This window comes from Cimex lectularius, unplaced genomic scaffold, assembly GCF_000648675.2.
Source record: "Cimex lectularius strain Harlan isolate CLEC.00 unplaced genomic scaffold, Clec_2.1 scaffold78, whole genome shotgun sequence".
In the NCBI taxonomy this organism is placed as follows: Eukaryota; Metazoa; Arthropoda; class Insecta; order Hemiptera; family Cimicidae; genus Cimex; species Cimex lectularius.
In genome coordinates this window covers 399,130-411,076 of record NW_019392658.1, presented here as the reverse complement: position 1 = coordinate 411,076, position 11,947 = coordinate 399,130, and the positions used below count along the sequence as shown (strand labels likewise).

Below are 11,947 nucleotides of genomic sequence, written 5' to 3'. Positions count from 1 at the left end.
TAAATCAGTATAATGCTATAATTTTAGAATCGCTCGGATTTCTGAGTGAAAAAGAGTCAAAATGGTTGTCTACAATTTGGGTGTTACCCACTTTTTAATCTTTGTCCAAGGTATGTTTAATTTTTTTTAAATTATCCTTTCCTTAGCATTCTTTTTATTTTTGTGAAATGCCAACTATAAACCATACATCGTTGGAAATACAGTTGACTTGATAATTCAATACTCAAAATTCGAATTGGAGCAAAGAATGGAGCGATTGGAAAGAAAATCAAATTATTAGCATTAACTTCTTTATTAGAACAGACTTAATTTGAAAATGTTCAGCTTTTATAGTATTAGTGATTTATATAAGCTCAACTCTTTTTGCGACTTTTCCCAGCCCACCGTTAATTCCCACTTTTTTTGTAATTTACAATAAACTCGACCATTACATATTTATGTGCCAACAGAGGGAGATACAAAGGATTCTAAGGAGAAGCCACAAATAAGATTCTAGAAAGAATTAAAATAAATGAGATGGCTATAACAGTATCTGACTAAATGAGAAGAAATCCCACTTCGACAGACACTTCTGTGTGGTCATAGAGATCTTTGGAAAAAAGGCAGATCAACAAAGATCAGAGTAGGTCTAGGGGTAAAAGGGCCTTGGCCCAACCATTTTCCAAGTTGAGGTCCATGCACTCCAGCTCTAAATAAAGGAATTGATTTTTTTTTAATTACTACTCTGACAGTCACTAAAGAATTTCAGTTCCTAACTAGTCTGGGAATGTCTAAATTGCCTAATGGCTCTAGTTAAATACAAGGTTACTTTAAAGTGGGTTCCGGGACATGAAGGTTTAGAAGGAAATGAACAGTCTGACATTCAAAAATGGGCAGCCTTCTCACCAATGGGACCAGAACCACAACTAGGTGCACTGGAGTAAGTGCTAAAATTGAAACTGAAAAATCCCCTTGAGAAAGAAAAACTCAAGCATTGGATAAAAGTGCCAGGTATGAGGCAAGCCAAGATTTCCCACTCAGAAAAAGGATTTAAGGAAATTTATAAATTAATAACTCTCTTAACCACCTAAAGAAGATGGGAAAAACATGCCAATATCAGTACATTTCCTCTGTGAATGCGAGCACTAGCCTGGTTACAGCCCAGGTAAGGCAATCACCCAAAAGGGGTGCGAGAAGAAACACTGAGAAAAGTACTTAATTGTATAGAAAAAAAAGTCCACTTTCCAAGGTATGACAATAATTATAGTTGTTACAGATTAACCTATATAGGTTGCAGAAGAAAAAAAGTTTTAAACTCTATATTTGACAAAAAAAAATCACCGGCAAAGTACAATCTGCCCTGTCGTAGAGGTTGGGCTTCAGGAGCTCTCAAGAGCTAAGTAATTTCAGCACCCAAATCAGTTTCTAAATCTAAACCCACTCACTCTTAAATACATTCTTTCCTATTTACACATAAGCTTAGGGTAGTGGAGTACTTGATGTAATTGAGGGTTGACGGGGTCCATTGGCCTGTTCACATTTCAAATTCATGCTAATAAATACAATCAGGCTCAATACTCACAAAACTTAATATCCATCATTACACAATAAATCAGCCCTATTTCCTCGAAAAATTGTAATGGGGACTTACTTCCGTGCTCAAGCTCACTTTTCAAATCGGGTGGCCTATTCACTCTATTTGGAGCTAAGGAATGGTACCATTCAATGTAGCACATCAACATTTCTCTACATGCCAGACACATACGCACGCTATAAAAGTAAGTCTGTGTGTAACCTCACATGGCCTATTCTTAATCTCGAGGAGGGCGATCCTTTTTCTACAATTAATCCTACTATGTCCACCTTTTATAGTATGATTGATTAATTTTAAGTTTAATCTTGTTCGTACTAATGTTTCAGCTCTTCTTCTTACAAAGGCTGAATTTATACCTGTACAAAAAGCTCCCTTTCAGGTAATTTATCATACTTTTTTTTTTCTTTTAAGTTTGTGAAGGCATGTATTTACAAGTCATATTTTGCCTTGAATATAATAATAATAAGGGTGGTATGGAAAACAGAAATTGTTGTCCGGCGAGAGGGCTAGAGGGATATCATCAGGAATTCCACCACACTCTTAAGCAATTTTACTTAATATCGGTAGCTTGACGTCTTGCTTAACAGGCTGTTTTTTATCAATTCTTCTTCAGGGCACAAAACATTGTGTTAGGGTAAATTTAGGTGGAAATGTAAGTATGTACATGAAGCTTTGCACAGGTGTCTTTTTTACTTCCACTAATAAAATTGAAATGCTTGTTTTCTTGTTTACAACATGACAAAGAGAGATTGTTCATCTGCTACAAGGCACAGCACTAAGAACTGTTTTAGAATCCTTTCCCTTGCTTTTCAACTTGTCTCTCAAGTGTTAAGATGGTTGAAAAGGATGTTAGACTAATTGTCTTTATTAACTTATTCTGAAGACTAGTTTGGACAAAAATAGCTCCACCACTTGCACTACAGTCGGTTATTTCCCAATAAAGCGTAGTTTACTACTTTTCTTTTTTCACCTTGAGCAGCTTTCCTTGCAAGAATTCTGCCTTTATTTATCCAGATAAAAATAATTTTTCCTTTTCTATTATATTCTAGCTTGTCTGTAATGTGTTAATGCATCATTGATGAAAATTCCCCGATGTCCTTGCTCAGCAGTCCGTCCTACGTACTGCGTGCTGAGGTTCATTTCAAATTTTTTGACAACTATGTGGCCGTATATAAAAGGCCCGGGACTTGGTCGGCTCACGCGTCCTGCATAAACCTCTTGGACCTGTTCACAAACCCCAAGATTTTGGACCATTTTATCTTGGGGAGTGATTTGGCGATGTCCTCTCCTTCAAAAGTTTCAAATCTATGCCTGGCATACCTATCACATTCTGCGAGGTAGTGCCGTGCCGTTTCTTCTTTTATTTCACAGAAGCGGCAAAAGGGGTCTGGTAAAATACCCGTTATGAAAAGGTGTCTTCTCAATGGGCAATGGCCCGTTAGGATATCTATCAGCCTCCTAATTCCCCTCCTTGAGTTAGAGAATAGCCATTTCGATTCTTTTGGTTTGATTTCTTTCACAAACTCCTTCGATTGCCTATGTTCGGGGGACAGATTCCATTCTTTAAGGAATTGTTCATGCCCCAGCAATTAATACTCTCTTTAGCTGTGCTTATAGAGTGGGGTAATACCGGTTGTGGCCCGACAAACGCAGTATTTGAGCCTTCTTTGGCCAGGCTGTCCGCCTCTTCATTGCCATAGTATCCATATGAGGGTTACCCTATTCTCGTACCTGGTAGTAATCCTATTAATAAGTTCAACAGTTTCCTCCACCAGCCTAGATGTTGATAGCTGTAGATTCATCAGCAGTGAAAGAGTCAGCGGATCTCTCCCCGTGATTATTATGGTACCATCATCTGAAAATAATTGGCTGTAGAAACCTGAATTATTCAGAAGTTCTATTAAGCTATTTACTGTGATTAACCACAGAAGAGGGGATAAGCAGCCTCCCTGTGGACAGCCTCCTGTGACATTGATTCTCAGAATACTTTTACCTAAGCACATATTTACCATCCGTCCCTCTAAGTAGGTTTTCACCCATCCTGTGAGGTGTTGGTCTACATTGTATCTATTTAGTGCTGATATAATGCAGGAAGTATCTGCATTATCAAATGCCCCTTGGATATCAAAGAAGCACCCTAACGTACATTCATTATTGAGTAATGATTTCTCTGTCCTTCCTACCAGTGAATGCAAAGCAGTTTCCACTGATTTTCCTGGTAAATAGGCATGCTGATTAGGATGTATCATGGTGTTAATTCCACAGTCATGTCTAATGTATTTACCTAGGATTTTCTATATTATTTTTATGATAATAGAAGATATACTTATAGGTCTGTATGATTTAAGTAATTGATAAGAGACCTTACCTGGTTTGGGTAAGAAAATTACCCTTATTTCCTTCCAGCATTTAGGTATGTATCCCAATGCCAGACTACTCCTTAGGAGATCCCAACCTGTACTAGAAAGACTAGGTGTATCCTGTTGTAGTAGGGCAGGGAATATTCCATCCATCCCGACTGCCTTGAACTCCTTGAAGGACTGTACCGCCCATTTGTAGGCATCACCTCATGTGCCTTAATCCAATTTGGTGCAGGTAGTTCTTCCTTGGTTTGGGTATCGGAGGAGTCTGACCTGGGGAAATGGGCCCTGGCCATTAGGTTCAATGTCTCCTCGTTAGTTGTGGAATACTCCCCATTTTCATCCTGTAATAAACCTAGAGGATTAATGTAATCTTTTTCCAAAAGTTTAAAAATTCGAGCACTTTCCAAAATATTCTCTGTCTTCAGACAATATTGAATATTCCTCCAGGCTTTTCGTTTAGTTTTCCTCAACTCTTTTTTGTATTCTTTTTTCAGGGAGAGAAATTCCCTCCAATACTGTTCTGAGTTCCCCTGCAGGGCTTTCTTGTGTGAAACACTGACCCTTTGAAATTCTTGTGAAAAACTAGCCAGAGCTTTATTCCACCAATGAAGTCGATTCTGGCATAGTATTTTTTCAGGGCATGCTTCTACGTAGGCAGATTTAATGACCTGAATGATATTATTAGCAGCCTGCTCCAGCTTTGTTACGTTAGTAGGAGCAAGTGTGTGACTTGTAATATTATTATTAATAATGTTAACGTAGGTATCCCAGTTTGGATTCCTAAACCTTATTTTATTCAGTTCTCCTGAGATCCCAAAGTCTATAATACAATGATCTGAGGAGATCTTACCTGGTGTCACTTTCCATTCCGTTACCCAATTGGCAATTGGCAGGGAGGCTAGTGATATATCCAATACTTCCTTTCTGTTTTTTGTTATAAAAGTGGGAGTATTGCCTACATTCAGGATTGATAGGTTTTTACTCATTCTCCTGCCCTAGAAACACATATTCCCGATCCGATTAGGAGTTTTTTGTATTGAATCATAATAAAAACTCTTGGAACACAAATGCTTCTACAGCTTCATTGTTGTATCGAAACGGTGGCCTCCAAGGGCTTCCAAAAATACGAAAATGACAAGGTGGCTAGTTGTTTTCCATCTTAATGCATCCAATTTTTGCCTCGTAGCATTAGCCGTATTAGGCCTGGCATTGTCATGCAGAAGAATAACACTTCTGACCGATTGTTTCTTCCCTTTTCCTTTGAAATGACAATTTTGCAGCATCCAGTAATTCAGAATATCATTGCACATTAATTGCCCGTCGATTGTGGAGAAAGTCAACATGAAAAGCTTCCTCAATATTGGCCTCAGTCATACTTGTCTGTCCTTGGGTGGAGAATGTGGCTCTCGCTCTCCATCTTTTTATGCCCTCCAGAAAATTTCTTGACAGAATGTTGTCCCTGTACTGTGCCTTTAATCGCATCAAAATTTCAGTTGCTCCTCGGAAACAGGCACTTCTTTCTCACTCATGGTTTCTTTTGATATTAAATAAGCTTGGGAAGTTTGCTGTCAGTTCTCCCCAGTCCCTAACGTTACAAACTACCTGCATGTCAACCTTTTTCAGGTCTACGACCCATCTCATATTTTTAAGAAAATCAGTTCAGTTTATATTTGATACAACTACCATGGTAGCCAAGTTGTTAACACTTGCTAGTAGATTCCCAGAGGGTTCGATTCTCACTGACGCATCTAAACTTTTTTCTGACACATAAGGGGAGAAGAACACAGACACTCCGGTGGTTCAGTTCACACCGGTTGCACAGTTGTTGCAAGCTCCCAGAAATGGAACCAGGAAGGAGTGCAAAAAACTGTACAGCTGCAGTATTCAAGGGTAACTTTAGTCCTTTGCCTCGTGAATGTTGACAAGATAAGGGGATGTTGAGAAGATTCCGGCATGGATCTACCAGACAACAAGGGCAGAATTTTATAGTTTTATGTTGAAAAAATCTCCAAATTTATATCTGATATTTAATTTTTTTGTTAAATACATTTTTTAAATTTCATAGGTCCAAGTTGAATTGAAAAGTGGCTCAACATTCCTTGCCCATGCTGCAATATTAAATTGTAAATGGGTTGTTACGGTAGCAAATGCAGTTAATGAGTAAGTACAAATTAATATATATCATGTTTAACATTTCTTTAATATAATTAAATAAAACATTGTAAAGATCCTTAGAACAATTAATGACAATTTTAAAACCTTTAATTAAGTTGGGGGTGTTGTGAATGAAAAAGTAAAACTTTCTATGGATACACTTCGCAAACTTTGGAATAGAGCGAAAAAAACGGGGAATACTGAAAAATACAGTAAAACCCTAACAGAATACAATAGGGAGATAAAAAAGGCGAAACAGGAATCGTGGAGGAAATATTGCAAGGAAATCGAAAACATCACTGAGGCAAGTAGACTCCACAAAATCCTCGCCAAAGACCCTATAAACCCCATCGGAACACTAAAAAAACCAGATGGAAAACACACACAAACCGGAAAGGAAACATTAGAAATCCTAATAAGAACACACTTTCCGGAATCCAAAACTATTGCCAACCTGGAGATAAAGGAGAGTGCTGAACCCGCTAAAGGCCACAAAGCCAGAAGGGAAGATTGGCAAATAGCCAAAACAGTAATCACCTATGATAAGATTGAATGGGCCATAGATAACTTTAGCCCATTCAAATCTCCAGGAACAGACGTGATATACCCAGTACTACTACAAAAGGGAAAAACTACTAATCCCCCTACTTGTAAAAATATACAGAAGCTGCCTAGCAATGGCTATTGCACTCGCTAATGACCACAAGAAGGACCTTATGCAAATTTTGGGGACTAAAACCGAAAATGGCCTATTGGCTATACACGGCAGTAGTAAGACCCAGAATAACCTATGGATCACTAATCTGGTGGAACAAAGCTCAACAAAAAGTAGCTACCCAAACATTAGGCAGCATATCACAGGGGCGATGAGAACAACCCCTACAAACGCATTAGAAACTTTGCTAAACCTACCTCCATAAGATCAGACTGCCAAGCAGCTATTAAAGCATTAGCATGTAAAAGAATCACTATCAAAACTAGTCAGTGAATGCATTCAAAATCTCCAAAACCTGGGGAAACACAACAACCTAATGATATCTTGGGTGCCAGGGCACAGGGGAATTTTTTGGTAACGAGAAAGCAGACAGATTGGCCAGAAGAGGATCTGCAAGACCATACATAGGCCCCGAACCTATCCTTGGGATAACAAAAACAAATATAGAATCCTCCATCGCAGAATGGATCCAAGCAAAACAAAAGGAAAAATGGATAAACTCTAGCGGTGCTAGACATAGTAAACGTATGATGAAACAACCCTCACCGAGACTGGCAAAAACACTGCTACAATTGGAGAGGGCCAAACTCAGAGGAGTGGTAGGACTACTAACCGGTCACTGGTATCTGAGAAAACATCTACACAACATGGGTATATACAGCGATGATCCCATTTGCAGATTATGTAATGAGGAGGAGGAAACAGCCACTCATATCATCTTCGAATGCGAAGTAACAGCTCGATGGAGGTTTAACCTAATGTACAGAAAAGACTTAGGGAATCAAATTGCAGCAGCAACAGTCAATGACCTGATACTTCTAAGAAGAAGGATTGAGTCTATTGACTGAACTAAGGAACTAGGAAGGTACAATAAGCCAGAAGGCTGCAGTGCCTGGGGAATACAAACCCCGCTTCCTAGCATCCTTTCCACCATACCATACCATGGATACACTTCTGATACTGCTACACTTACAGAATGTCAAAAAATTCTCACATCAGTGATAGTAGTTTTGGTCAAAGTTGATTGTTACACATTTCAATTTATTGATATAACACCTCACAGATATAAATTACATCTTCAAACACTCCACAATTCATTTATTATTAGTGATAATCATTCAGATTTTTTTTTCTCAGCGATAATAAATATTTCTGTTTTGTAGTTTTAAACCGAAAGATGTCCAAGTAAGATCTGGTTCAGGACAGTTGGGCATGCATGGAGGGCTTCATTCAGTGAGACATATCGTCGTCCATGGCAATTATACCAAGAAAAACCAGTTCCTTAATAACATCGCTCTTATTCAAATATTTTATAATTTCCGTTTGTCAAAAACGGTTTGCCCTATCTTGCTTTCAGAAACTGTACCAAAGTCCTATAGTGAAGGGCAGGTGTCGGGTTGGTGGGCGGTAAGTTCAAAAAGAAAAGTTCTATTTGTACCCTATTAATAATTTTTATTTAAAACATCAAGTGTTTATATTTCACGCGGAAATAACAAGCCTCAGAATAGAAAGTAATGTGGAGTTCTATCATAAAAGAAGGCTTAATGAATACAATGTTGGTTAGAGAGTGGAGAACTTTTGTTTTGCTCCTCAAAACTCATTCACAGGAATTATAAAAAGAGTGGGCCTGATGACAGACCCCTGGGTACATCTACTGGCTCTATGTGAGCATTTGATATGACAGGGAATCTTCTGTAATTTCCTTCAATTCATACTCTATAACTTCACGCTCTATAACTACATATTACCACTGACAGTGAATGAGCCTTTATGACATCCGGCATATTTACCTTAAAGTTAAAAATTCATTGAATTTTTGACAATATTATTCAATATCCAATATGCAAATCAAACCTAAGAATGCAATCCAACATACTTGACAGTCTTTACAAAAGGTATAGTTGAGTAGCAAGAGCATAAATTTTTGTTGAGTTTCTGGCAATCAGTAGTTTTTTAGTATATTTTAAACAAGTATGAATAATAAAATCATGGACCTCATTGGCATATATTACTATTGGACAACATAAATTAATATGGATATATGTGGATACACAATTTCTTTGTTATTGATTTTGCAATACCCAGGGACCACATGGGTTGGTTGGATTAGGTTAGGATTAGAGTAAGAGACAAGTTAGATTTGGTTAGGATAGCAGGGCTAGGGTGTAAGATGAGTAGGTTAAATTAGGATGGGCTCTAACCTTAGTTAGAGATGGGTTGGGTTAATTAAGGCTAGGGTGAAAGATAGGTTAGGTTTACAGATGAGGGCGGGTTAGGGTTAGTGTGTAGTGGTGGATTGGGTTAAGAAGAGTCAAGGTTTTCGATGGGTTAGGATTACAGTTAGGGACAGGTTAGATTGAGTTAGGTAGGGCTAGGGTTAGAGATGGGTTGGATTAAGTAGAGCTAAGGTAGGATTATGGTTAGAGAGAGGATAAGTTAGTTAGGTAAGGTTAAAGTTAGAGATGGGTTGGGTTAAGTAGGGCTAGCGTGTAACATGGATTAGGATTACAGTTAGGTTAGAATGAGATTTAGGTTAAGTTATGTAGGGTTAGGGTTAAGTAGGGCTAAGGTAGGATTATAGTTAGGTTAAGTTCAGAAGGGTTAAGGTTAGAGATGTGTTCGGTTAAGTAGAGCTAGGGTGGAAGATGTGCTAGGATTACAATAAGGTACGGGTTATGTTAAGTTAGGTAGGTTAGGGTTAGGGTTAGAAATGTGTTGGGTTAAGTAGGGCTAGAGTGGAAGATGGGTTAGGATCAGGGACAGGTTAGGTTACAGTTAGAGTTGCGTTTAGGTCGTTATGTAGGGTTAGGATAGATATGTGTTAAAGTAAGGAGAGGTTAGGTTTCATAATAATGATTCAACGTTTTTCCATTAGTGGAGAAAATATGCGAATGCAAAGTACAATTTTTTCTACAAAGATGCCCAGTTAGAAAAATCATTAAACCGTGGGTTAGTTGGTTTAAATGATAACCTTACATATAAAAAAATTAACAAAGTACATTTTTATTCAAAAGTTATTACTCTTTGTTATGTCATTTTTAAAATGATTTTTTTAATAATTTAAATGTAAATTTTGAACAGTTTAATTTATTTTTAAACAGAATAAACAAGGGGGACAACTCGAACTATATGAATCCATAAATATTGTACCATTAGATAAATGCCTTCAACAGTACAAAGAGAAAAACGAAATCATCAACGTTGATGCCCCAGTTTTATGCAGTACTCCTGTAAAAGAGGTATATTTAACTTGTTATTATTAGTATGAATATTTTAATATTATTCATGTTTTAAGATCAAATTGATTTTGTAATGTCATGCCAATGTGTTTGATAAAAATATGTATTGTCAGTTCAGTGCATATTCATTCTTGTTTGGTGTTTGACTCACCTTCAGCACAATTTAATGTTCAGCCTTGTTTAAAATTATTTGTAGATCGAGAAATGCGATCTACATCTCATGATCTACAAATAATCATTAATTAACAGTCACTAAATATTACACACTTGTTTAAAATAATGGCCAAATATTAATTAATATACAAAAATAAACAAGAAGTCCAAAATCTATGTATATATTTTTCTTTTTTGGCCTTGATGTGCTCGTCTGGCTGCTTCTATTAATTGCGGTTTGTTGAAGTAAAGGCTGATTATGTTAAGAAAAACCAAATATTTTTTCCATTTTTGATTTATCAGTGAATACTCGATTTTCAACTGCTAATCTGTTTGCAACTTTCAATCTTTTCAGTCTTTATATCTCATGTAATCTAAGTAGGTGTTAAGACTGCTGACTGACTGGACACTGCAGAATCTGAAGGCAGACTTAGATCAGCAGAAACTAGCTTTCTCAACATACATTGACAGGAAGAAAACAGGGTAACATCTCTGTGGGTGTGAAGGCAGCAGGCTAAAATTCCTGCTCCTAGGAAAAGCCGAGACTGAAGGATACACAAAGGAGTCCTTTACAATGCTTTGTGATCTGATAAAATGCCTTAAGCTTAGCAGTGAGCTCTAGACAATAATGAAAATTGGAGATTATTAGTTATATTGTTTGTACTGTCACTTGTTCATTATCATAAATCTTGGTCTACCTATTCCTGCTGGTTTTTATTAGTGTTGTTGCCAATTTGATGTGATATGTTATTTCATAAGAAATGTGTATAGATTAGTGGCCGTTAATCGATAGTTATTCAGATATCGTGAGATGCGGTCGGGTGTGATATAGGTTTCAGAAAAACATTTTCTTTATCGTGCCAACGTTTCAATCTTTTATTGAGATCATCTTCAGGGCTCAAAGTGTTTGTCTTCTGTGTAATCGTGCCATCCTTGCGTATTGAGATGAGACTGGCACTCTCAACACGACACGCAAGGATGGCACAATTACACAGAAGACAAACACTTTGAGCCCTGAAGATGATCTCAATAAAAGATCGAAACGTTGGCATGATAAAGAAAATGTTTTTCTGAAACCTACATCACACTTGACCGCATCTCACGATATCTGAATAATTATTTCATAAGCATAATTCTGGCTATATCTTTTGTTTTCTTAATTTAGTCTTTTTTAATTTTTGTTCATTTAAAGTCTGCTTAGTTATAGCACGACCACTGAAAATGATCCATCTAGGAGCTTTTTGTGAAAAACAAATACTTTTATTGTTAAACATCTTTTTTAAATTTATTTATTATAATTTTTGTATGTTTAAGGTTCCCGTCAGTCTGGGTCTTTCGTTGAGTATGAATACGAACCTACAAGGCCTTTTGATTAAACAAATCCCCGGCCTTCCGTTTGTATACACAGCTATGGACCGATACGTTTCGTGGGTCAAAGATACACTTTCTAAGATGACATATTACAATTCTGGAAGCAACAAAGAACAATGTGAAGGGTTTCACAGTAACTGTGTTTTACAACTGTTTCATCGTTGAAAAACAATTAGTTGATTCATGTAATAGCTAATTATTTAACAATTTATTATATAGGAATATATTTTTCTTTCCTTCTTGTACAAAGAGAAGGGGCAGCTTGTGACAAAGAGAATTGTTTGTTAACTAAAAAATCCTGAAAATAGCGTATAACAGGGTTGATCAAATGTATAATATATTGATTAAATTAGAATAAATAATTATTATCATGGGCGAA

General features: G+C 37.0%; 1 protein-coding gene across 1 annotated transcript; it reads left to right on the top strand.

The window, feature by feature from the left end:
* On the top strand, window positions 1-11,947 carry LOC106663379 (kallikrein-14-like). Its single transcript, XM_014388190.1, has 6 exons — window positions 1-110; window positions 1,900-1,952; window positions 6,002-6,096; window positions 7,969-8,212; window positions 9,907-10,044; window positions 11,512-11,947. Exons 1-6 carry the CDS (start codon window positions 62-64, stop codon window positions 11,731-11,733), a joined length of 801 nt encoding a protein of 266 aa, XP_014243676.1. The 5' UTR covers window positions 1-61; the 3' UTR covers window positions 11,734-11,947.